Source organism: Rhea americana, unplaced genomic scaffold, assembly GCF_003343005.1.
Source record: "Rhea americana isolate MKP2758 unplaced genomic scaffold, rheAme1 scaffold_4, whole genome shotgun sequence".
NCBI classification, from domain to species: Eukaryota; Metazoa; Chordata; class Aves; order Rheiformes; family Rheidae; genus Rhea; species Rhea americana.
The window spans coordinates 13314722-13337963 of NW_028186534.1; the positions used below are offsets into that span (position 1 = coordinate 13314722).

Genomic DNA, 23242 nt, shown 5'->3' on the forward strand with positions numbered 1-23242 from the left:
CCCCCCCCCCCTTGCAGCCGGGAGGGCCTCCGCGTGCCCTGCCTCCCGCGCCGAGGTCTCGCCCGCTCCYGCTGCTTGCTTTTGCTCTTCTGCCCCGTTCGGCCCCGAACCGCGCGGATGGCTGAAGTCTGCCCTAAGGTTTCTGCGCCGCGCCGGCCCGCAGAGCCTCGGCCTATGCGATTTTCCGGAGCCGTCCCCAAAGCCCAGCGGGAGCGAGCGGCTGCGGGAGCGCTTTTGGAAGCACCTTGGCTAAGAGCGTTCCCAACCTGCGATCTGCTCTCTTGCAGGAAGAAAAACGCGGAGGCTTTTCCAGCCGCCGTCGGAAGCGGTGCCCTGGGCCGTGGCTCTGCCGCGGCACGAGGTCTGGAAAAGCGAGCAGCAAACAAAAAAGCGAGCGGCCCTTTGCTCCTCCTGCTCCGGCTGGCCGCGCCGGCTTCTTAACTTGCTGCTGCTGAAACTAAAGTGCTTTCGCTGTTGGCCTCTGGTTAGGTTTTCCGCCTCGGAGAGGCCCGTCTGCCGTTGCCCCGGTCCCGTTGCAAAGTCTCTCCCGCGCTCCGGGTCGGCGTGGTTGAGGCTTCGGCTGGGGAGGAGCCGGCGAGAGCCGCGCCGTGGCTCTGCTGCGGTCCGGGCCGCGTCCCGGCGGTGTTTCTGGCCCCGGGCCGCGTCCCGGCGGTGTTTCTGGTCCTGGGCCGCGTCCCGGCGGTGTTTCTGGCCCCGCTCAAGCCGCGCTGAACACAAAGCTCAGAGTGAAGAGCGAGCGCTTGCGCCGCAGCCTTCGTCTTGCGTTTGGGGTTCGAACGGCGGCGCGGGCGGCGTAACCGTGAGAGGCGTGTGCGGGACTTCTGCGTCACTTAGCAGTGCAATTTCTGTTGCACGAGGCGCAGCATCCAGGGGGATGCGGTAAGAGGTYGGTCACTAAAATTAGCTTGCAGATAGGCTGAGAATTAACGTGTTTTTGTTTCTCGGTTGCTTTCAGAGTAGAACCGAACTCTGGAAACCAGCTGCTGCGGGTAGTTGGAGGTTCACTTCTGCAGCGTCCAGCCAGGGCCGGGCTGCGCGGGACGTGGGGCTTCCCAGGGGGGCTCATGCATTTAGCGAGGCAGCGATGTCCTGCGGGTCCCTTCCCTGCAGCCAGTGCTGAGCCAGGAACGGCRAAGGAGAACTACAGGAGGCGGATGGTGTTATCCCGAAAAGACAGCGGGTCCTCAGAGACAAACCAATGCTGAAGTCGGTTTTAAGCCATGGCTTAAAGCTATTGCTGATTTATTAGAAACACTGACTTCAAAATGTTTTTCAGATGTCACTTYGTTTCCGCCAGGCGTGACGTGGTGGTGGTGGTGTCGGTTGGTTGCAAGTTTGGGGGGTGGGAGGAATTCTCTGCTGCTTCTCAAGACYGCCTGCCTTGCAGGAGCTGCAGTGTGGAAAGGACAGCGAGCTCTTCCAGCAGCATAAAATCTTTCTTAAACAGATAATTTGAAATGCATTTAGGAACACACCTTCAGTCTGTGTGTCTTCATATAATTTTAAAACCTTAGGTGAATGCGTTTGTTTTTTGTGAAGCACACGCAAATACGAAGCAGTTCTATCTCGTGTGCTGCGCTCCGGGCTGCTTGTGCCCCAGTCCATGCCCCAGGCTCCTTCCCCCTTCCCGTGTTGGTTATCCTTGTTCAGACYGCAAAGTGCGTTTTGGTTTATGGACCTTCCTTCCCCAGCTGGAGGTGGAGCGGGTCGGGGATTTACTGATCTCTTCTTTAGGATCGTGGATTTGCCTGCAGCCCCTGCACCCCTTGCTCCTGTTCCCCTCGTTCTTCTCTTCGTAGCCCTTGTTAACCGGGAGGTCTTCTTCTCACAGCCTGCTTCCCTGTCTCTTCCCGCTCCGCAGGAGGGCCGTTCCCAGCGGGGTCGTCGCTGTCCCCCCGTCCTTCCCGATGGCAGCGCCTGATGTGAGCGTTCACATGGAGGAGGTGGTCGTAGTGACGACGCCCGACAACGCGGTTGATGGAAGTGGCGTGGAAGAGGTGAAAACTGTGCTTGTGACCACAAACCTCTCTCAGCATGGGTAAGACATGGTTTCCCCTCACGTGTTAGAAGTAACTAGCAGTAACATAGTGGTTACGTGCTGGAAAGCCTTGTATTGCAGGACAGGAACCCGGGGTGGGAGCGAGTGTCTCTGACTTCACCTGTGCAGCTTGTGCACGGCGGAGCCACGTAAGCTGGCCCGGGGTTCTGCATGTGTGAAGATATTTCCAAAGCATCCTGCTGCCCTTCAGGCTGCTTGGCCAGAATCCCCTCCAACGGGGATCGCGTAGTTCGTTATCTGCATCGCTTGTGCCAGTAGCGCTTTGGGGATATCCGTGCAATCTCCGATTTCAAGTTACGTTCTCACTGACGCCGTTGGGAGAGTGTGCGCTGAGTGTCTGCGCAAGTTCGGTGAGGTTACGCTGCAGTGTGTTGCTGTCGAGCAACGCTGGTGACAGCGTGAGCACTGAACCGGCTCCACTCTTGCTCTTCTAAAGCTGTGTTCTCACAGATGTTTTTAAACTCTCCTCCTGTTACCAGAAATAAAGAGCAATGCAAGAAAAAGTTTTAGACAGGTGGGTGAAAGTGTCTTTTAAGGGGCAGGGGGAATTTTTGAATGGAAATAGATGTTAGAATGGAGATGAGCATCAGTGACCATTCCCCCCCCCCATTTGTAGCTGACTCCAAGCTGTGCATCTCAGGGGTGAATCCGCATCTGCAGCGTATTGGCTGCAATATAGCAGAGCTGCTTTTCCCGAGGGGTGGCTTGAGGGTCAAGGTTTATAGCAAAGCTCTGAAAGAAAACTCTGCTGTCACTGTAGGCAACACAAGCGGGATCACTACTGGCAATATAAATAGCAGATGCGTCCTTGAAACCACAAAATATCGAGYGGAATGTCACTTCTCAAAAAACAAAGTGAATTTGTGTGATTTTAACATTTTTTTTTTGCCTTTTCTTTAATGGTGTGTTAGATTTGAGACTATTTGTTTCAGCTTACTCTGTTCAAGCTTTTCTAGATTTTCACAACATAAGCAGTGCTTGTTTTGTACCTGGAAASCCCATGTAGTAACAGGCTATTTGCTTTACTCCTCTTCAGAGCGTCACTGGATTGTATCCAGAGCCCAGATATATTTTTAGCTTAGATTTTTTTCAGCAGGCAGAAAATCCAAGTTCACAACTGCAGCTGGCTCCAGGCAGGTTTGTCCGATTCAGAAGTTCCTGTGTTTGCAATAAGTGAGTAGCAAGTGGCTGTTTATTGTTCTTCACGAAACACATTTGTCTCGTTTCCTCCATTATGTCCTACTATTTCTGTGTCACGGATTCCCTGTGGCTCTGGGGAAGAGCATCAGATTACAGCTTTTATATTATAAAATAGACGCTATTCTCATCGTTCTGCTGTGGCTAGCATAAAACTCGTTAGAAGGCTCAGGTCCCGTTAGGAAGCGGGCCGGGGCAGGCGAGAGGCACGCTGCTTCGTCGCCTGCTCCCCGCGTCGCCCCGCTCGGTCGGGATTGCGCACGCTCCGCTGCGTCGCCGAGCAGGTGGTGGTGAAAAAGGGGCTCCTGCGAGGACGCCGAAGGATACCGCGTGCGGGAACTGCCCCCTTTCCTCCTCGGCTGCTCGAGTCTCCGAATTATTTCGGAGAGCCTTTTTCATTCCCAAATTAGTGGATGACAGAGGGGAGGAGGGCGTCCACTCTTCTTGCTTTTGGGCTATTTTTGCCTGCAGTAACCTCCTTAGCTTTCCTAGCAGCAAAGCAGCCAGACATGAAATATGGTTGTGGCTTGTTCTGGATGCAGAGTGGTTTCTGTTTCTGATATGGCCAGGTGCAGGTCCGCTTGGAGCAGCGTTACGTTCGCTGACAGTATGGATTGTGGCAGAGACTGTCTCAATTGGTTTAGTTTCATTTCATTCTTTTGTCCCTCCTGTTTTTCTTTGGAAACCTTTGTTCATCTTCCCAGTGTGTCTCTGGATAGCCAGAAGCAGGATAGCGCTCTAGAGTGGAGAGAGACGACGATTTTTATTTAGCTGTATCTACGAGTGGAGTGTATCTTCGCAGGTGTTAAGAGATTCCTGGAGGGCTTTTTGAAAAATCTTGATCTTGGCAAACAGCTGGATGGCCTCTTCCAGGCATGGAATATGCTGTGATCTGAGACCATGGGCACCTCCGTGCCCATGTTCTGGGATCGTGGCGGGTAGATTTGAAGGATTTGGATTTTGGGCTCGTAGTGCAGCAGGATTCTTGCTAGTTTTGCTATGTCTTGTTGAACTGTTCTTGCCAAGCAGGTTCGTAGTGTTGATTGTAGATGGTAGAACGAGCCACCCACCGTCTCGTTTTGAGATTCGGATGACTGCCTTAGCAGGGTCTCCCATTCCTCCTTGGGGGAGTCTGTAGCCTGTTTTGGTTACTTCCTCCTCCTGTTTTTTGCTTTCCAGACCCTGTTTCTGTAGGGAAAGCAGCTGAAAGCGTGGGCTCRGATTCCTGTGCTTTGTCTCGGCCACTGTTTGTATGGGAAGTAGGGTTTGAACTCTTACTTTGAGGCACTTAAAAAACTGAGTGCCTAGAGAAATAGTCCAACTTAAAATGACAAAGCTCGGTTGATGCATTTTTCTAGAGTTCTTTTGGATGTATTTTTGCCATTTAAAAAAAATGCAACCAATGTTTAAGGGCTTAATTAGTTCACATATTTTTTGAATTGACTGAAAAAAAGCAGAAGTAAATAGAAAAATAGTAATTGTCAGCAAGAAGCTTCTCTTTCAGATGTGACTGGAAAAGGTCCATACACCTATGCCCCAGTCAGTTGGCCAGTATTTTTAATTAGCTTTCCTGGTGCAGATTTTTGGAGACCTCTCAGGTGAGGCAGGAGCAGTAGAGAACGAAGAAGCAAGCCCACTGCTTTACTGATACTTAAGTTTTTTCTTTCTCCCATCTGGTTTACGGATTCTCCTGGGGAGAAACTTGAGAATGATGCTGCCCGCTGAAACGTGAGCACTGCTGCCTCCCACAGCTTTGTCATGACAACCGGCTAAGGCACATACTTATTTGATGGGATGAACCGCTATGGCTTGGAAGATGTTCGAATACCCTCCTGTTCCTTTCTGCATCTGCCTTTCCTTCGGTCTGTTTCTCTGGAGCAGGATGGGGGAAAGCAGTGAGGAAAAACTGGCTGATTTTTTTTTTCCCCTTTTCCCCCAGGTGTGGCAGAGACACACTTCCCTATCTAGCTACTTGAATTTTTCTTGGAGGCTGTTGAAGTTCATTTGCTTTTCTCCTGAGGAAGGAGTTTAAGTTGTGGGCAGGGTTAATGTTCCCAACTCAGTAATGCTTCTCAGTCKTTCTGAGAGCGACACGAATGAGGCGAATTGAAGTCCTGGAGGAAGCTCCCTGCAACGCGCTCCTGCTGCAGATGCTGACTTTCTGCCGGGGTGTTTTATTCTGGAGAAATCAGTGGAGGTTTCCTGTCTAACGGCAGGTGGAGAAGATCAGACCTGGGACMTTGTGGTGCTGGGGTTTGCATGCTGGAGGTGGCAGCTGCCTCCCTTGCAGCCCTGAAGTCCTGCCGACGTGGGGTGTCCGGCTTTTCTCCGAGGCTTTCTGGAGAAATGCAAGAACCGAGTAGCAAATTGGTGAAGAAACACTAGGTTAAAATTTTTCAGTTTCTCTTGTGTTCAACCGCTGCTTTTTGAATATGAACCCGTGCTCGAACGTGTTGGCTCAGAGCCTGCCCTTCAGAGCCAGCTCCGCCGGCTGGCCCGCCTCCCTTCCCGGGGCCGTGCTTCCCGGCTCGGCGCTGCTGGCCCCCGCGTGACGGCGTGCGGTGCCTTTCCTGCAAACCGAGGCCTTTCGTCAGGCCCCCTGCGCTCCCGCTTCGCTGAAGCGTGGTCTCGAGTTGCTCCCCCCGCGACCGAGGTGCCTCCCCCGCGAGAYCCCCGAGCCCCCCGTGCGAGCGCGCTGCCCGCCCTGCAGCTTGGAGGGGGAGGGATGCTTTGAAGCTGCAGTTCCACCCCGAAGCTGTGTGGTACGAGGCTGGGAATGCGCTGTGAGCGTTAAAGCGAGGRTGGGAAAAACCAGTCGCTCCTGAATTTGATTGTCCTTGTAGCATTGCCTGTGGGAARTGCAGCCACCAGTGAATCTCTGGGCCCGTTGCTTTAGCTCATCCRTGGTACTAAAACAAGGCTGGCTTCAGATTTACCTTTTTCACCTGGTCTTCCTTAGGAAGCGGTTCATGCATTTTGAAGCTGCTGAATTACCAGAAAAGTTAACTCACTGTTTTTCTTCCCTTCTGCAGGACCTCAAAGAGGTAGAGTAAATTTGCTGCAGTAATTAGACTGGTCCTCTTTGATAACAAAAATAAATATACATCTTTAAACCCGTTAGGAATGGACATGCAGTCTTTATGGCTGGGACTCAACAGATACAATCTGTGGAGAAGCCAGCATGAGCTTTTCTTGCATGGGAATCTCCTAGAAGATGGTGAGGCGTGTGACCCAGATCAGAAGAGCTAAATGTGTTTTACATTTGYGTGTATACTTAAGCCATTTGCAGAAGGGCTTGGATTTGGCATTTTGTCCGCACTCTGCGGGGGAAGTGGGAACAGCCAAGCAGTAAGGCCATGGATGCTGTTTTTTTCTCTTTCCACCAGCAAGCATCAAGAGATGTCTGGTGTAAGGAAGATGAATGCATTCTTCACTGCTGTTGGCAGAGAACTAAATTGTGGTTATTATATATGAAGTTATAAGAGGCTGAGTTTGGGCTTAAAGGTCTACAGCTCTTGTTCAGTTATGTCTGTTCTCAGATTTGCCGGGTTTTGTACTGTTTTGTAGTGTTTGTGTTGCTCTCTGAGGCTCTGCTCCCGGGAGACGCAGAGCCAACRCGCTAATTCAGTAGTAGAGCTACTTTGCTTTAGATCTAGCTAGTCCGTTGCCCAGACAGTGGAAACATGTTTCACATGTGCTTTTCTGGGGAAACTTCAGGAGAAGTTGGCTGAAACTTCTAAATGAGGGTTTTAGAGAAGTTTCCGCTGTGCTGAGAGCAGCCCTTCGAGCCGGTTTCCTAGGCGCGCGCAGGGCTGCGTGCGGGGGACGCGCTGGCTTGGAGCGAGCTTCGCAGGGCCGCCGTTGACAGCGACGGGAGGCAGAGACCACCTGGCCTTYGGCAGTGGTGGGTGCTCCCTTGGTGGTGGTGGGCTTAATTTTGCATATTCAACTCTCTTACCAGGGGTGACATGAACGAAGACACCTTGGAGACGGAAAACGCAGCTGCTGCGGCTGCTGCCGCCTTTACAGCCTCGACGCATCTGAAGGAAGCTGTCTTAGGTAGGTTCAGAGGTTGCATTAGCCTCGTGGCTAACGGCGCTGCAAAGCTCCGCTCCGCGGGGGCCCGGTGGGCGCAAGCGGGGGGGGTCCAGCCGGCGCCCCGCCGAGCCGCGGGCCGTGCTTTTGCGGCTCTCCTGCGGGCACCGGGGATGCTCTCAGGAAGGAGTTTCGGGAAGGAGCCCCGGGAGCTAATCCATCCTGCTGGGCCGGGAGCCGGCTGCCTTGCTTGCTGGAGTGCTGCCGCCCTCTCCTGGCACTGGGGAGGCCGTGCCAGGCGTCAGCCCTCTCCGGCTCCTGCCCGCTGCTTTCTGCCGAGGACAGCCCTGCRATCCAGCCGCTTTCAGCAAACGCACGAGCTTTCGTTACAAGCAGAAGGGAATTTAATGAGTAACAATTGTAACTGGCCCGGGGCTGGAGGTGCTGGTGAGATTAGAGCTATCTGGTCTGGACCATCTCTCTGGATTTTAGTTAGSAAGTGTGGTGAGCACAATATTGGGGGAAATGGACCCTTAAAACCTCCCTGGACCTCAGCTCAACAGTGAGCGTTTTGTAGTGTGGAGCATGTCCAAGGCTCCACCAGCAGCAAGGGGGACAGGCTGGCTGGAGATCGGTTGTCCTGCAGAGGCATGGTGGCTAGCCACGTGCAAGCACCCTGTCCAAGTAGGCTTAAAAGACCRAATTGCTTAAAAAGAAACAGTCACATTCACCCGTGTTTTTACAGTGTAACATCATCACTTTCATTTTGATAAAATGAATTGAGTTTTCAACCCTACCCACTGATTTCTCATGTTTTGTACATTCCTCTGGGCTTGGGTCTGTGCAGATTTGCTTGTGCAATTTTTGCTAGGGAAATTTGGCTAGTTGGACACTTTATTAATAAAGGATGAGCCGGTTATGGCCACAGAACCCAACTGGTCCCGTCTGATTTAAAAAAAAAAAAAAAAAATCTTGAGCTTTTAAACTGTGCTCTACCACTATGTATGCTCTGATGGTTAACCAGGAGCTGCGACTCATGTTTCTTTTTGATCTGTCCCTGCTTCTCTTCCTTGTGAGAAGTGAAGATGGCTGAAGATGAAGACAGTTTGGAGGCAGAGATTGTTTACCCTATAACCTGCGGAGACAGCAAAGCCAACCTGATATGGCGAAAATTTGTGTGCCCTGGGATCAATGTGAAGTGTGTGCAGGTGAGAGTAAAAGACTTGTCCGTGTGTGCAAGGAGGAGGTGGGTTCTCGGCTGGGGAGGAGAATCGAGCAGGGCCAGGCCATCTAGTGCCAGCACTGGACTTGCCTAGACTGTTCTGTTGATTTGGTAAACACCTGATAAACTTTTCTTGCATCAGAACCACCTCTTCGTGGGAGAGGAGGACGCTCTTGGTCCATGCTCCTTGTATTGCTGAGAGAACAAATCAGGGACAAAATAGAGCACTCCTGGATACTCCTGGAGTGGTTTCCATTTAGCTGTATGTGGGAGCATGTTGAAAAGTTTGAGCRCTTCCACTGTTTGTCCCATTTGAGAGAGACTGAGAATTTGGTGAAAAGTTTGTTGGTAGGATGGCTCATGATTAGAAACTGCATGGATTTGGGGAGGAGGGCAAAATTTTCATATCCAGGAACATACAGTTTGTGATACTGTAGTAAGGCATCAGTGGCATTTCGGCATTGATTAAAAAACACTGGTTAGGTACTGCTCCTTTGGGCTATATTGTGAAGGGCTTTTCTAAAGGATGGCCCTTGGGCTCTGTGGGAGAGAAGGCATTGCCAGTCTCRGCAGAAGTGGRTACTGGCATAGATCATTTGTTTCTRCTGTTGCCTAAAATCAGTTTTCTCTTTGCACTTTGGCCCRTGCACTTGTTAGAGACATAGTTCGTGCCCTACAGTAGTTGTATGAGTGTTGCTTTGGTTGACGTGGTGTTGAAAAGAGGCCTAGACCTGGGACRGTCTTTACAGAGGTTGACCATAAAGCAGCTCTTTAGCAGGCTGCCTGATTCAGCAGGTTGCTTTTTATTTAGCCCTTGACTTCAGATACAGGTGGGTGTGTTGGGTAATAAAAGAAAAGGGGGAATAGCTGGCTACTGATGCAGTACGTGTCAACTTTGTAGAACTGGTTTTCTGGGAAGTGGGTGTGCAGTGTTACAGAGGTCAGAGCTTTAATAAATATCGGTTGTGCTCGGTCTTTGACCTCCTGCAGAATTTGCTACTGAATAGTAACAACACTGCTCCCCTTTCCACTGGAATCATTCTGGCAAGGCTCTGTGGATTTGCGTGCTGGGTAGCGTGCCGCTAGGAAGCCTAGATCCTAACAGGAGCACTCGTGCTCTGGCTGCTGGTCTGCTTGCTCGTTAGTGRCAGTGTACCAGAGCTGGAAGTTCTCTGAAAACTGAAACTTTTCTCCAGTGCCAAAGCTCACTGTACTGAGAGAGCTGTAAGGGGCAGGGAGCAGCACGCTGATGCTAATAGTGTGCACAAACCCCAAGAAGTGTTCTGCCTGGCTTTCCTGCTTGCTGCTGTGGGATGGAGCAGGTTGGGCATCTAGCAAACTCCTGTATACTGCACGCATGCCAAACTTCTGGCTTTAATTAGCAAGTACTAATTAAATATAAAAGTAATATTTGACTTTTAGCTAGAGATGGCCGTAACTCAGAGTTCAGTTAGCAATCTGAGGTGTGGAAGTGTTTGTCAGCATGTTTTTTTCTTTTATTTTAAGCAATTTTATTGAACTCCCCTGTGCCTGTGAGGCAGTTCCCCTCTGCTGTTGGGCASCAGAAAATATCACTTGAGCAGCCAGCCCTGCCGTCTGGCGAAGCATTTTTGCAGAGCACGCTTTCATTTGTTGTGCTATGTCACACTGATGTTGCATTTCTCCCTTTTGCAGTTTAATGATCACCTAATTAGTCCCAAAGAGTTTGTCCACTTGGCGGGCAAGTCAACCCTGAAGGATTGGAAGCGGGCGATCCGGATGAATGGGATCATGCTCCGGTTAGTCTCTTTATTTGTATGTGCACAGCAACAGCTGGATTTCTTTTTTCTGGGGGGAAGTGGTAGGATGGGACAGCTTTGACTCATGCTGCTGAGAGARCGATTGCACCACTGACTATTTATTTTACTAACAGCCTGGCCCCAAATACTGTCCATCCAATGGCTCCGCTTATCCTTGTGTGTAGGGAATAATTTGGGACAACAAATGGTTCTGCAGTCTTTTTACAGCTTCAGCCATACTGAGTTCATCTGTCATAATGTCATTGCAAGTTTTAATGGCAACTAGTGGTCAGGCTGTGTTGCATACAGGTTCTTAGTATGACCTACCAAATGAAAACAGTCTGGTCATAAAGTAACACACATTATATTACATCTGCTTTGTGCCACTTTTCTTTGTGAARGGCTTATTTAAAGCTTATTTATACAAACATTTATCTTCTGGCCTTAACTACAGAATTCAGTTCCTGAATTTATGGTCATCTTTAACACCTGCCTGGGACAGTGATTCAATTAAAATCTCTCTTCTCCTCTTGGCAGGACARATACATCCCCCCTTTCCCTAGTGTTTGTCAATATTTTCATACTCTTTTTCTCTGGGTGGCTTTGTGTTTGCCTGTGTTCTCCTGTGTGTAGGAGTCTTCCTTATTCTTCCTAAGCAGCTCTTACTTCACGTAGATTTTACATAATAAGCTTATACTTTGCCAGGCGGGCCTTTCAAGGAAGAAACTTCCCAAAGAATACGTGAAGGCAAGCCCAGCAGCCCACTGGAAGCCAATCATAGGAAGCTAAGATTGTTTTTGGCCAGCAAAGACTTGGGGATGTTTGGAGACAACTTGTTTAGATTAGGAAGATCATATATGCTAGTCTTGCAGCCTCCTTTGCTTAAGTTGAGAGACCTTATTTTAGTTTATAACGAGAACTGCATCCTATCTCTTTCTACATGACATGAAGCAAAAAGGGGAAGGAACCAACCTCCTGCTGCCTCAGTCCTAGGCTGAGGTTGCAGCTCACCTTCCTGCAGGAGGCTGTGGGCATGTGTGTGGGGACTAGGTGCTCAAGGGACCAGACCGAGATCTTCCGTTCTCCTTCCCTTCCTCTTGCCCTCAAAAAGCAAGTTTGTTGGATCCAGCGAGAGCACCTAGTTAAAATTAGAAAATTAGACCCCCATGCAGAAGGATCAGAGCAGAGAGAGGTGGGAGCAGCTCTGAAACGAGCTTGCCCAAAGGCTGGGTGTTTCCTTCCTCTTAGAAGGAGGAGGAGATGGAAGAGCAGCAGGACAGTGCAGCTCTGCCTCTTCCATAGAGGCGCCCCACGGAAGTGTGGATGTGCTCAGCGGTATTTGTGTATCGCTTACACCGAGCTCGGGRAATGTCCTCAGAACAGATCCGCTGATCCCACAGAGCTCTGCAAAGAGGATTTTGACAATGTCACAGAGCAGGGTTGAAGTGCTGCATTAGAAAATTGGATTCTAMACAGTAAATTCACATGAAGACTTCTATCAAGTAGAAGATCGGTTGAGAGAATGCAACTTGTCCTGACATTTCTAAAGGTATTTTAACTTTTCCCAGGGATATATTCCTGTGAAACTAAATGTGCGCCTTGAGTCTCTCAGCCCAAGTTGAATGCTCCCGTGACAAAGAAAAGGTGGTTTTGGAATGTGCCAGTCCTGGTGGACTGAAGAAATTTGTTCTCAGTGTTTGTGCAGATTTGGAGAGGAATCTTTTTACAGTGCTGAAATCCTRTCTTGAGCTTCTGCTTTTGTGGAGCTTTGTTGTGACATCTGTTACCTCTAATGCAGATGACAAATTCTCCCAGTGTGCACAGTTTTAACTTGTYATGCCTCAAGTCTTAAGAGTTCACCACTTCCTTTGACTTTGAAGCCTTGTTTGAATTGGGAAATGAGCTGCTTCCAAGTTCTGTTACTCTGTTTATTGCTTGCTGTAAATATTTGTTCACTATGTGTTTCCCTGGGCACCTGTTACAGATTGCTTTGTTTCAAGCTGTAAAAGGACATCAAATTCACTTGGTTTTAATCTTCCTTCCTTTACTAATTAATCAGTATGTGTGGCAGTGAAGGAGAGAACAACATGGTATGCTTCATTGAAGTGTTTTTTAAAGAAACTTTTTTTAGTCTCTTCCTCTTTCCTCATTCTAACTGTTCAGTAAAATTTACTTCTAATGCAGTCAGTGTTCTGTTAAGTGTGCACCTTCTTCCTCCCATTTTTGTAGGGTCACGTTTTGCTTAACTAGTTAATAACCTCCCTGTGCACATCCTTGTCTGTGTTGGCAAAATCATTGGAAAGACCAGCCGTCAATTCATCACACCTCCGATTCATTTGTGGTCAAGGAAGCTCCTAATGCAGTTTGATCTGGCAGGAAAATACAGGATATGGTAGAAAAATGTTCAGAAATTCTAATCTGTTCTAGTTCTCTACCTCAGCTACAACATACGTTTGATGGGCTTTTTCCTTACCGTTGTGGCCTCCTAAAACACTTAACCACCACCGAAGTATTGCGCGTAGTGGTCAGATTTGTGCAAGTGGCCAGTACGGAGCAAACTGTGGAAGCGGGCACTGTTTTAATTAACTCTTGGTTAATGCTGTCTCTAAGATCAGGAAATAGGGAAACTTGGGTGAAATCTGTTGCCTGTCTGCGCTCTCATTCTTGCTGGCCTGTTAAGCAGAATTCTGGAGGGTTTTATTTAACTGATTCTCTTACAGGGGAACATTTCCTTCTGCTTTACCATTGCCTGCTAGATAGGACTGTATGAAAGGAAGAGAAAAGCAGAAAGATAAAGTACAGCTTGTGCTTTTCATCTAGAATTTTGAAAAGTTCGAGTGCGAAGCTTTGCATCCAGACAGGAGCTGTTTTTCAGCAATCTGTCAGTACCCTGTTGATGCAAGTATGTTCTCATGCTTGCTCCCTGTGTTGCAGGAAGATCATGGACTCTGGAGAGCTGGATTTCTACCAGCATGCTAAAGTCTGTTCGAACACATGCCGAAGCACTAAAATTGACCTGACTGGAGCCAGGGTGTCTTTGACCAGCCAGACATCAACAGAGTATATTCCTCTCACTCCTGCTTCTGCAGATGGTATGTTCAGTGATTCCTAGCACCCTTACAGCAGGGGCTTTGAAGAGTTAAAGCATAAATAATGCTGCRTAATGAATGCCCCTTATTGTTGCCTCTGTTCTTTGGTTTTTGTGGGTTGTTTTTGTTCTCTGCTTTTCCTCCCTGCTCTGTTGCAGGATTTCCCATGTCAGAGCTAGGCAGARTCACTATCAGAGTACATCTTGGCCGAGGTGTAATAATTCACCTAGGTGCTCTATGACATTGCATGACCTGAAGAGCTGCCCTTCTTGCATCCTGTCTTACCCAAAACTCTGTAGCTGAAGCAGAAGACTGCAAATCTGTAAGAAAACAGGAAAACAGTAGTCATTGCTTGATGAGGTCATCTTCTGTCCTAGCTGCTGGGCAGGTGCTGTCCTTCAGTGCTTATCGCGGGAGGTCAGAGATCAGCATGGTTTCTCTTGCTGCACAGCGTGCCAGSTTGGGAGTCCCTCTTACTGCACCTTTTTTTTTAAGCTGTAAACTGACTTCTTTCTGAATAATTTAAGCATTTTCATTTAAGGCTCCCTGGCTGAATTATTTATCATTTTTGTCTGATGAAAGATTAAAGAGAACCAAGGAATACAACTTTTTTTTTTCATCTGCCCTCTTGTGTGTAGTTTATAAAAATGGATTTAAAAGGATATTGTGGCTATGTAGCTTTAGCCCTAAATTTGCCTTGTAATTACAGGTAGCTATTTTTTTGGGAAAATTATCTAATTTCTACATACTTTTATATTTCCCAAATCCTTTTGTYATTGAGAATTAAGAAACATCCCCCCGATTTCGCCTGGATCCTCAGCTCGTGATCAGCTCTGAAGAAGCCGAGCTGAACCCCTTAGCYGCCTCTGCGGGGAGCCCGTAGCAGCCGAGCCCGGTGTTTTGGTAGCGGTAACCGTGGAAGCCGGTGTCTGTTTTGGTGCCTGTTGCACCCTCGCTGGGCTCTGGAATCGCAGCATTTCTATTAAATCGAATCATGGAAATTAACTCACTAACGAGGAGACGCTTCCCACGCCCTCGGGTTCCGGCGGCGTTGAAGGAAGCGGAGTCCTGGCGGCTGCGGGGCAATCGGGTGCTCGCAGCGCTCCCCCGGCGATCGCCGCAGCCTCCCCGGCCCCGATCTCCCTTCGCGCGGCTCGAATGACCCGCGGCTCCCTCGTCCCTGCGGCAGCAATTCCGCGGAGATTCGGCCGAGCTGCGGTGGCTGGGGGGGCGGCGGGCAGAGCCGAGCAGGCTCCCGCTGCTCCGAGGCTTTTTGTCTTTGCAAACCCCGCGCGCGAGCCAGCTGGCRAAGGGCGAAAAGGGGTTTGCAACAGATCTGCTGTTCGGGGCTCAAAATCTGTTCGCCTTCCGCTCTAGGCGGTAGTGGTGTGCGTGGTGGAGGGGGGGCAGGAAGGACGCCGCCCGTCCCGGGCACGTGTCCTTTCGCAAGGACCGCAGAAGCGATCCGTGCGGAGGTGTGCGCCGGCGTGGGCAGACCGCCGCCTGCGCCGCGGTCTTGTGCGGCTCGACGCTTCGCCGGGGTGTCTCCTGATTTGGCTTTGAGAGCAAAGTTCAAATAAAATGGGTCATGTGCAATAAAAAGGGGATGCTGTGGAAATGCAAGGCAGTGTTTTCGTTAGAAACAGCCTGTGAAAAACGTAGTGAAAAATCAGGACTTTTTTTTTTCTTTTCTTCTTGCTATTGGCTGCAGTGAATGGATCCCCAGCTACAATCACCATAGAAACCTGTGAGGATGCCAGCGATTGGACCACTAGCATTGGAGGTATGTCTCGGGAATGCGCTAGAGACAACACATCCAGGGTAGAGCTTAGAAGAAATGCACGGAAAAATCAAACAGCAAGGACAGTGAATAGGAACTCTCTTGCTGGAGCTGCCTTAATTTGCAAGCCTGCTTGAGCTTCCTCTGGGATTATTTGTTTACCATTCCTCGGTGCATAGCATCAAATTATATCCTGCACGTATTCAGTCCGAGTGCACCATCATCTTGAGATAAAATTGTTTCTAAGCAGCAGAATGTCAAAGTATAGGCCAAATATTTGGTGTGGCTCTAGGGAAAATTAGAGTAGYTGTAAAACTTCTCTCTTGCTGCTCTTGTGTAATCTGAGCTAAGGAAACAGATGTTTCTTAGATGGGGTTCCTGCTGCTTCATCTAGCTACATTGATGAGATCAGATTCCTAAAAGAAACTCTGCTTTGGGTGTCTCTTACTTGCCCCGGGTTTAATTTGCATCCTGAGCTGAATTGGGAACAGCCTTTTCTGCTAGATCAGTGAGCTCTTTGGCCAGGTTGGATGTGATATGGAGCATGCCAGAAGCATTAGGAGAAAACATGTTCTTTTAAAACGCCAAAAGTATTTGTTCTTTCAGTTGCAACTCCTTCAGGGTATGTGCTTTGGTTGGGTTTTGCCCTGTTGTTGTGTTACTTARAGACTGAGTGAATCTCACCCCTGTGGACATGAGAAGCAGAATCCAAAGCAAGTCGCCATCCCCTTGGTGCACTGCTTGTCTTGAGAGTGAGCCGTTAAAATCCCCATTGCTTCTYCCTAGTATTTTAAGGGTCTTTTGCTTTCTCTTTCTCCAGATGATGCTTTTGCTTTTTGGCAAGGGTTGAAAGAAGCAGGGGTTCTGGAAGAAGTAATCCATGAATTCCACCAGGAGCTAATGGAGACCATAAAAGGCTTACAGGAGCGAGCACAAGATCCCCCACTGCAGCTCAGCGGTAAGGATCTGGTCCTGGGTGCTTGGACATGTTGGAAAGAATCATCTGAAGAGAGGGGTTTGTGAATTTTCTCCTTTAGCATGAATGGATACCTTTATAGGAATGYGGCTAATCATAACTAAACTGATTTTCTTAAAAATAGAAAATGAAATTAAAAGGAGATGCTTTTACTGGTTGACTTTTAATTTACCATTCTCATAAAATTTAAATTAGATGAGTATTTTCAGCTTTGTAGTGGTGTGGGAGGGGAAAGTGAGGCTGCCAGCTTGGACAGCTTCTACTAAAAGCTGTTCTGGCCATGCTTTGGGCAGCCTCTCAGCAGTGCTTGGGGCTGCTCAGGTGGCCTAAATTCTGTGAAATTCCCTGTGGCTGGTGTGTCCTGTTTGCTGGCTTTGGGTTTTTTGACAAATGCTTGGCAAAGGAGCTTAGGTGGGTTTAGGCTATCAGAATATGATGCAGCAGTCAGCTACTGTGTGAGGAGTTGTTATTTTTTTAATCAATTCCTGTTAAGTAGGAAAGGACTGTTTATATGCTAATGACCTCTTGCACTTTCTCACGACTCTTCTGTTTTCTCCCCCATTGTCCTCACACAGATTTTTGACTACCTTCGTTGAACATGTTTTTTTTTTTTTTTTTTTATGGCTTTTTACCAGGGAAAGAAATGCTTTATATTGAGAATTTTGCTTTCCTCAAAGATCTGTGTCTTCTTTTTAAGATGCCGTTTTACTCAACAACATAGTCCAGAACTTCGGCATGCTAGATCTGGTCAAGAAGGTCCTGGCTAGCCACAAATGTCAGATGGATCGCTCGAGAGAACAGTATACGCGGGATTTGGCAGGTATACCCCAGAGAAAAGCCGGTGTTCTTGCCCTTGTCATCACTGGCAGTGTGTCTTATCTCTAAGTAAGAAAGTGGGTTTTTTGTTGAAGCTGGCGCGTGCTGAACCAGCTGCGGAAGGACCAGCTTCTCATACTGGAGGCTCTGCAATGGCGGTGGTTCCTGGAAGCTTGTTTTTGCCCCAGACTGAGGTGCCCTCTGGTGATTCTTGTCTCTTTTCAGCTCTGGAGCAGCAGTGTGACGAGCACCGCAAGCGGGCRAAGGAGCTGAAGCACAAATCACAGCATCTCAATAATGTACTGATGACTCTAACTCCGGTCTCTGTCCCGACACCTTTAAAACGTCCCAGACTTACCAGGGCCACGTCTGGGCCAGCTGCCATAACCTCCCAAGTCCTGTCCCAGCCGGCACAGATCGCGGTGGCTCCAGGAATGCCCGTCTCTCAACTTGCCAATCTGCCCCTCAGCAAAGTGGTATCCGCACTTCCAACGTCCGTGCTTGCGAAAAGCCCGTCGCAGCCCCCCGCGGTGAGCTCGCCTGCGTCGCCGCTCCTGGGAGGGTACACCGTGCTGGCCTCCGCGGGCTCCAGCTTCCCCGGAGCCGTGGAGATCCACCCGGACGCTTCCAACCTGACGGTGCTCAGCACGGCCGCCGTTCAGGACGGCAGCACTGTCGTGAAGGTCGTGAGCCCTTTCCAGCTGCTCACCCTCCCGGGACTCGGCACCGCCATCCAGAACGTGACGCAAGTGGCTCCCGGTGGGAGCACGATCGTGACCGTGCCGTCGGGCGCCGCGGCGGCGGACGAACGCGCCACCACCATCGAGGTGACCACAGTGGCCGACGAGGCGGAGCAGAAGTGACGAGGGGRCTTGCCTGGAGGGACGTTTTCTGTGACACTCTGGGTTGGAACTGCCTTTTCTCCGTCTGCGCTGAGCGAAGAGGGAGCAGTGTAAAGAGGGCACAGGTTAACGAGACTCAGAATGGCTGAAATTGGTAATAAGGAGATTCGAGTCAGAAGAGAGAAAGAGAGGGAGGAAAGACGCCAGAAGAAGGGAAAGGCAAAATGCTCTGCCCTGTTTGGAGAGGAAAAAAAGGCTTGTCGTAAAGCTTTCCTCCCATGCTCTCTGGGAATACTTATTCTGTTTCTAGCTTGTTAGCCCTGCCTTATCTCTAGACTTCTTAGCTGGGACAGTGTGTTAGAGAAGCAGACGGGAGCAGGGTCGCAGGGCAAGGAAGCAAAGGCAGTAGCAAAAGATTAAGAAAATACTAGACAAACCGCAGAGCAGGCGCAGCTCCGCGGTGGCTGCAGGGTCTGGCGCGAGCTGACGGCGCGCGGAGGACAGGTCGGGGGCTGCCCTCCCTGTCCCGGGAGAGGGCTGCGCGGGTGGACGGGCTGGCGGAAGGGGTGGGCGCACGGGTCGTCCGTGGGACACGAGTGGGCGTGGAGTTACGGCGGGGAAGACCCTCCGTGCGGCAGCTGCGGGTCCTGTTACGTTGGATCTGGAGGGCTTAGACACCTCGTCCGTGCTCAGTAGATGAGGTTTCCTCCTGAGGATCACCATGTGCTTCCCAGGTCTGATCAGTGAAGGAGATGGGGGAGAACTGTTACAGGTTTTGGTTCCGTGAAGAGAATAGACAAATGCAAAGAGCCAGAAAAAGCTGTAACTTCTGAGGATTTAGGGTCTCTTTCTATTTTTCTCCAAGAACYCATTCTTTGGGATTTTAAGCAAATTGTGTAGCCCTTCTGGTTGTGAAGATACTGCTATAAGGCAGAAACGTACTGTTGAATGTGCAGAAAGACTAATTAAACAAAGCACTCTGAGAAGTTTGCGCTTCTTAACGAGGTTTAACTCTAAAGCCTGCCTGCCCCGGCAGCAGGCTGGCCCTCGGTCGCACGCGGCTTGCTGAGTGCCTCTTCCTCGCGTAGCTGGGCGCTGCCATTCTCTCCCCGCGTGGCTGCAAAGATGTTCTGTGGGCCGCAAGGTCTGAAACACCGACACAGAATATTCAGCTCTCAAATATTCTTTTGATGATTCAGCTTGCTGCGAGTCTCAGCTGTTCCTGTTTTAAGGCACACGTACGCCGTATGTGTGTGAAGCGATGTTTACACTGTCTCCAGCTAAAAGGAGTTGGGTGCTTGAAGTGTGGGTTTTCTATAACTTGATCTGGCAGCAGCTGCAATGACAGGTCACTTTAATGAGCTAATAAATATTTTTTTTGAAAGAGTGCTGCTGGTTTATTTTATTTCAGTGTGTGGTCATGACAGCTAGGATTGCAATTCAGGACTACGTCAGAGCAGAAACACACTTTAAAGATATATTTGTGTGTACGTATATTCAGTGCTCGCTACCATCCACACRTGCAGAGAAATGCTTCAAACCCTTCCATGACTGTGGGCATGTTGTGACTGTTCCAGACTGTATCCTGGGTGCGAGGAGATGCCCAGGGCGTTTCTCCTGCCGTGAGCACAGGCTATGAGAACATCAGGAGTGGCCACKACAGGTGGCTTGGCTTGTTTGCTGCTCTAGCCCTTAAAGTGCCTGGTTTGGGGTGCACTGAAGTCCTTTCTGATCATTTGAAGGTTTTATTAACCATGGGGACCATAGAGCTTTTTGGCTTAATCTGTTAGCTGCAATTGCATGTTGGTCTGGTAAAACTCTGGGGGAGTGAAATTTTACAAAAAAAGCTTAGGAATTGTTAAAGAAAGACACGACCAGCTTTTAGTATTACTGGGAGAGGGCGGCTTTCCTGTTGGAGCGAGGAGGAGAAACCTCTTGTCAATAGTATGGACCTCTTCAGGCATGTGAGTTTGAGCAATTTCACTGCTACATATGTGAGTGGGAGAAGTTTTGCCTAAAACTTGATGATATAAAAGGATTTCTTTCTTTGCAGATGATGCTTTTAATTTCAGGAACTGGGAATTTTGATGACAACCTGCAAACCTGACTGAGCGGTTTGGATGAGAACAGCAGTCTTGAAGATCTGCTGTCCTGGCTGCGGGATGGGTGCTGCCTTGGCACGTTTCCTGTGCTGGGAGGAGTGGACATGTGGTTATGTCCTGGCAGACCAGAGATGTGGTAATAGARGTTATAAGCCGGGGGCAAGAAGAGCAGCTTTTTTGTGTGTGGTGAGATGGGCGAACGCGAGCGCGTGCAGGGTTGGCCCAAGGGAAGCAGGACGGAAATGAAGCGGGTGCGTGGTTGCACCGTGGATTCTGTGACCCTGCTTAAAACGCTCTGCCCTTCTCCATCGCAGCGGGCAGACCAGCACGGTTTCTGCACYGAGGCACGTTTCTTCGGAGCACCTCTACGTTCGCAGCAAGGTCGTTGTTCAGAAGTCTCTAGTTTTGTGTTACAGCAGCTTTGAAACCACTGAACCAGACCAGTATTTTGCTAATTCTGTCTCTTCTGCCAAGCAAGTTTTCTGAACATCACTTACTTCCTTCTCTTAAGTAAATAATAACTCCTTCCTCCCACGCTGGGGAAGGAGCACAACTGTGTTTTCTCTTCAGCTGAGACGACAGTGAGAAGTAGGTGTGCACGCTGGGTATCTGGCCAGCGTGGTGGCTGCTCTGACGTGATGTTTACTCTGCAGTTTGGACGTTGTAACTGGGTTTCGCAGATGGTTAAGGACACAGGTCAGTGGTGTTYGGAGGACTTTGTCTGCCTAGGGCCTAACGGGACGGGAAAGCCCGCTGTGGACCGCTGATGGCTTGGCGCTCCTCGGAGGCGGAGCGGGGCGGCGGTGTTGCAGGAGCGGCTCCTCTCCAAGCTCCTGCGCGCAAGTGAAAGCAAAGGGGAGACACGCTTCCAGCAGCAAGTGGGATCCTTCTGGCATCCCAGGGACTGAGCAAGCGCAGCGTAGCATCCAGAAGGCTTCGGTGCCACAGAGCTGTGCAGTGAGCCAGGAGGGCCGAGTGCGTGACCACAGCAGGGTCCCCGGGTACCCGTAGATGCTGTAAGTGGTGCCAGGGTGCTGCGCTGGCTTTATCTCGCGGCGCTGCAGAGCCGTGCGGCTCGGCTCTCCGAGGCCGAGCAGCACGTCGCGCTCTAGCCGGCGCGGGGCGAGCCTTGGGTCCGGGCTCTCATCCCTTTTCTCTTGCTGTTGCAAGTGCTGGATTCTGGCCAGCCTGGAGCATCTGCAGAAGTCCCTAGGGCCCTTCGTGGCCCTGCTCCTGGGCTGCTGCCCTCCGTGTCACCAACGTGCGTTCTTGAGGGCTTGAGCTGCCCTAGCTTCGGGAGTGCTGGTGAAAGGAACCCGCTGAGTGTTTGCGGAGAACCGCAGTTTTCACGTGTAATGAGCTTTGTTTTCAGACCCTAGTAACAGGAACACGTTCATCAGGGTGAATTTYTGATACTGAGGGAGCTCTTGGCTTTGGAGCTGCTATGTGCCGCTTGGTAGAACGTCCTTGTGAGGCTTCCTGAGAAGGAAGCTCAAGAGGATGTTGGAGTGAGATGTGCCAGGTAGACAAGGGGCACGTGCCTCTCCTGGGTGCGTGCACACACGTGCGGGAGCCTTTAGTTCACTAATTCGGTCTGTGCACGTCCAAACTGCTGCGGATGCTGCGAATAAGATCTTACATCTGGGTATTTTTTTCTTTTTGCACATAGGGACTTCAGGTTAAATCATCTACATTTAAACTAGCTTTTGCTTAGCAATTAATACTGCTGAGCTGACTTGAGGCACACTCTGATTTTAATTAGATTTTAATCTGGTGTGCGTGCATCTGAGGCCTTCTGAGGGAGCCTGTTCATCTCTCCTGTCCCCTCCTCCTGCGTGCAGAGGCGGAAAGGTGCGTTGCAATGTTTGATCTGTTCCTCTTCGCCCCCTTGCCCCGTGGAAGGAAGGACTTTTCCCAGCGCAGTGTGTTTAAAAGCCAGTGTCGAGCSGTCCAGACCCTCGTGGACGTGCGGCCCCCGCGTCGGGACTCGCCCGCTCCGCGCCGGCGGCTGCCGTTCCCCTGGCTTCGTTGCGGGTGGAAATAACCGGCCGGATTTCGGGACCGCGAAGGCGACGTCCGCGGCGTCCGTCCCAGCCGTCCCGGTGAGTCGGGGCGGACGGTCCCGCGGAGGAGCCGCTGGGCGAGTGGTTCGGGCGCGTTAAACCTCGCGCGGTGCCACGCGAGCGGCGGCTTTGCAGGGCGCCAGCCGCGGCGTGGGAACGGAAACCGAAACCTGCTGCCCGGCTGGTTATCGAAAAGCAGCAGCGCTCGGGCTCCGGCTCCGGCTCCGGCTCCTCCCCCGGCTGCGCTGCTGCTGCTGCTGCTGCTGCTGCTGCTGCTCTGCGCCGCCTCCTCCCCGACCCTTTCTGCCCCAGCGCCCAGCGAGTGCCGGCCTTCAAAATTTTTATTTATTTGTTTGTTTGTTTTAAGCAAGTCGCTCCCCCTCTCCCGGTGGGAACCGCAGCGAGAGCTGCGCTCTTTTCTCGGGTTCCTCTGCATTTATGGGACCTYCTTTACCCGCGCCAGGCAGGACCAGACACTTAACGTATAAGGGCAGCCGAGTTTCTCATCGCCCTCACCGCGGGAGTTGGGGCTTTCCAGGGCTTTGCCACCCCAGCGAGCAAGGAGGGGGGCGGGGGGGGAAAAAAAAAGAAAGAAAAAAAGAAAAACTTGGTGCAGAGTCCCGTGGCAGAGACGCCCCGCGGGCCCCGCTGCAGGCACCGCGCGTCCCCTCGCCGCGGGGCCGCGGGAGCCCGGCGGCGCGTCCCCCACGGGGCCGGGGGGCCCGGCGGGAGCGGGAGCGGGTGCTGCCGCGCGCGGTGCTCTCCCACCGCCGCCGCCTTATCTCCGTGCGGGACGGCGGCCGGCGCGTGCTGAACGCCCTAATCGCTCCTTTGCTGACAAAACACGGCGGCGAGGAGCTGGCGGCCGCCGGCACCGCGCTTGGCCTGGCGCCTGGGCACGCCGTGCGCCTCTGAGCCCCCTTGGCAGCGGGGAGCCCTTGGGTTTGGGTTTCCACGTCTCTGGCACAGTCTGGCCCTCCAAGGCTGTAATCTTTGCTAGCTGCACCTATTTGGAAGTGCTTTTTTTTCCTTTTTCTCCTATTTTTTATTTTTTGCCTGTTTTTTTCCCAGAGTTTGCAGCTGGATGCTGGCTCCGAGATAAAACGGAGCAGGAAAGTCAGGCCTGGGGCATCGCTGCAACACAGCCCCCAAGGGCGGCTGCTTTCCCAAGCCTCCCCTCCGGGATGCTGCCGCCGGAGGGACGCGGGATCTGCGGGGCCTCGGCCTCGCGCCCCGACGTTGCCGTCGGCTTCTGGTGGCCG

General features: G+C 50.9%; 1 protein-coding gene across 3 annotated transcripts; it reads left to right on the forward strand.

Annotated features, from left to right (window-relative positions):
• The first annotated feature begins 191 nt into the window (after window positions 1-191).
• On the forward strand, window positions 192-19202 carry GMEB2 (glucocorticoid modulatory element binding protein 2). 3 transcript variants are annotated; one of them, XM_085314231.1, is made up of 10 exons: window positions 192-361; window positions 1883-2059; window positions 7239-7336; window positions 8390-8520; window positions 10209-10312; window positions 13247-13404; window positions 15113-15184; window positions 16002-16139; window positions 16855-16977; window positions 17199-19202. In XM_085314231.1, the coding sequence occupies exons 2-10, from the start codon at window positions 1929-1931 to the stop codon at window positions 17834-17836; spliced, it is 1593 nt and encodes a 530-aa protein (XP_085170357.1). In that variant the 5' UTR covers window positions 192-361; window positions 1883-1928; the 3' UTR covers window positions 17837-19202. The 3 variants fall into 3 exon arrangements, with proteins under 3 accessions (XP_085170357.1, XP_085170358.1, XP_085170359.1); XM_085314232.1 differs by lacking the exon at window positions 192-361 and having other exon boundaries at window positions 1588-2059; window positions 8393-8520; XM_085314233.1 differs by lacking the exons at window positions 192-361; window positions 1883-2059 and having other exon boundaries at window positions 7250-7336; window positions 8398-8520.
• Window positions 19203-23242: the final 4040 nt, after the last annotated feature.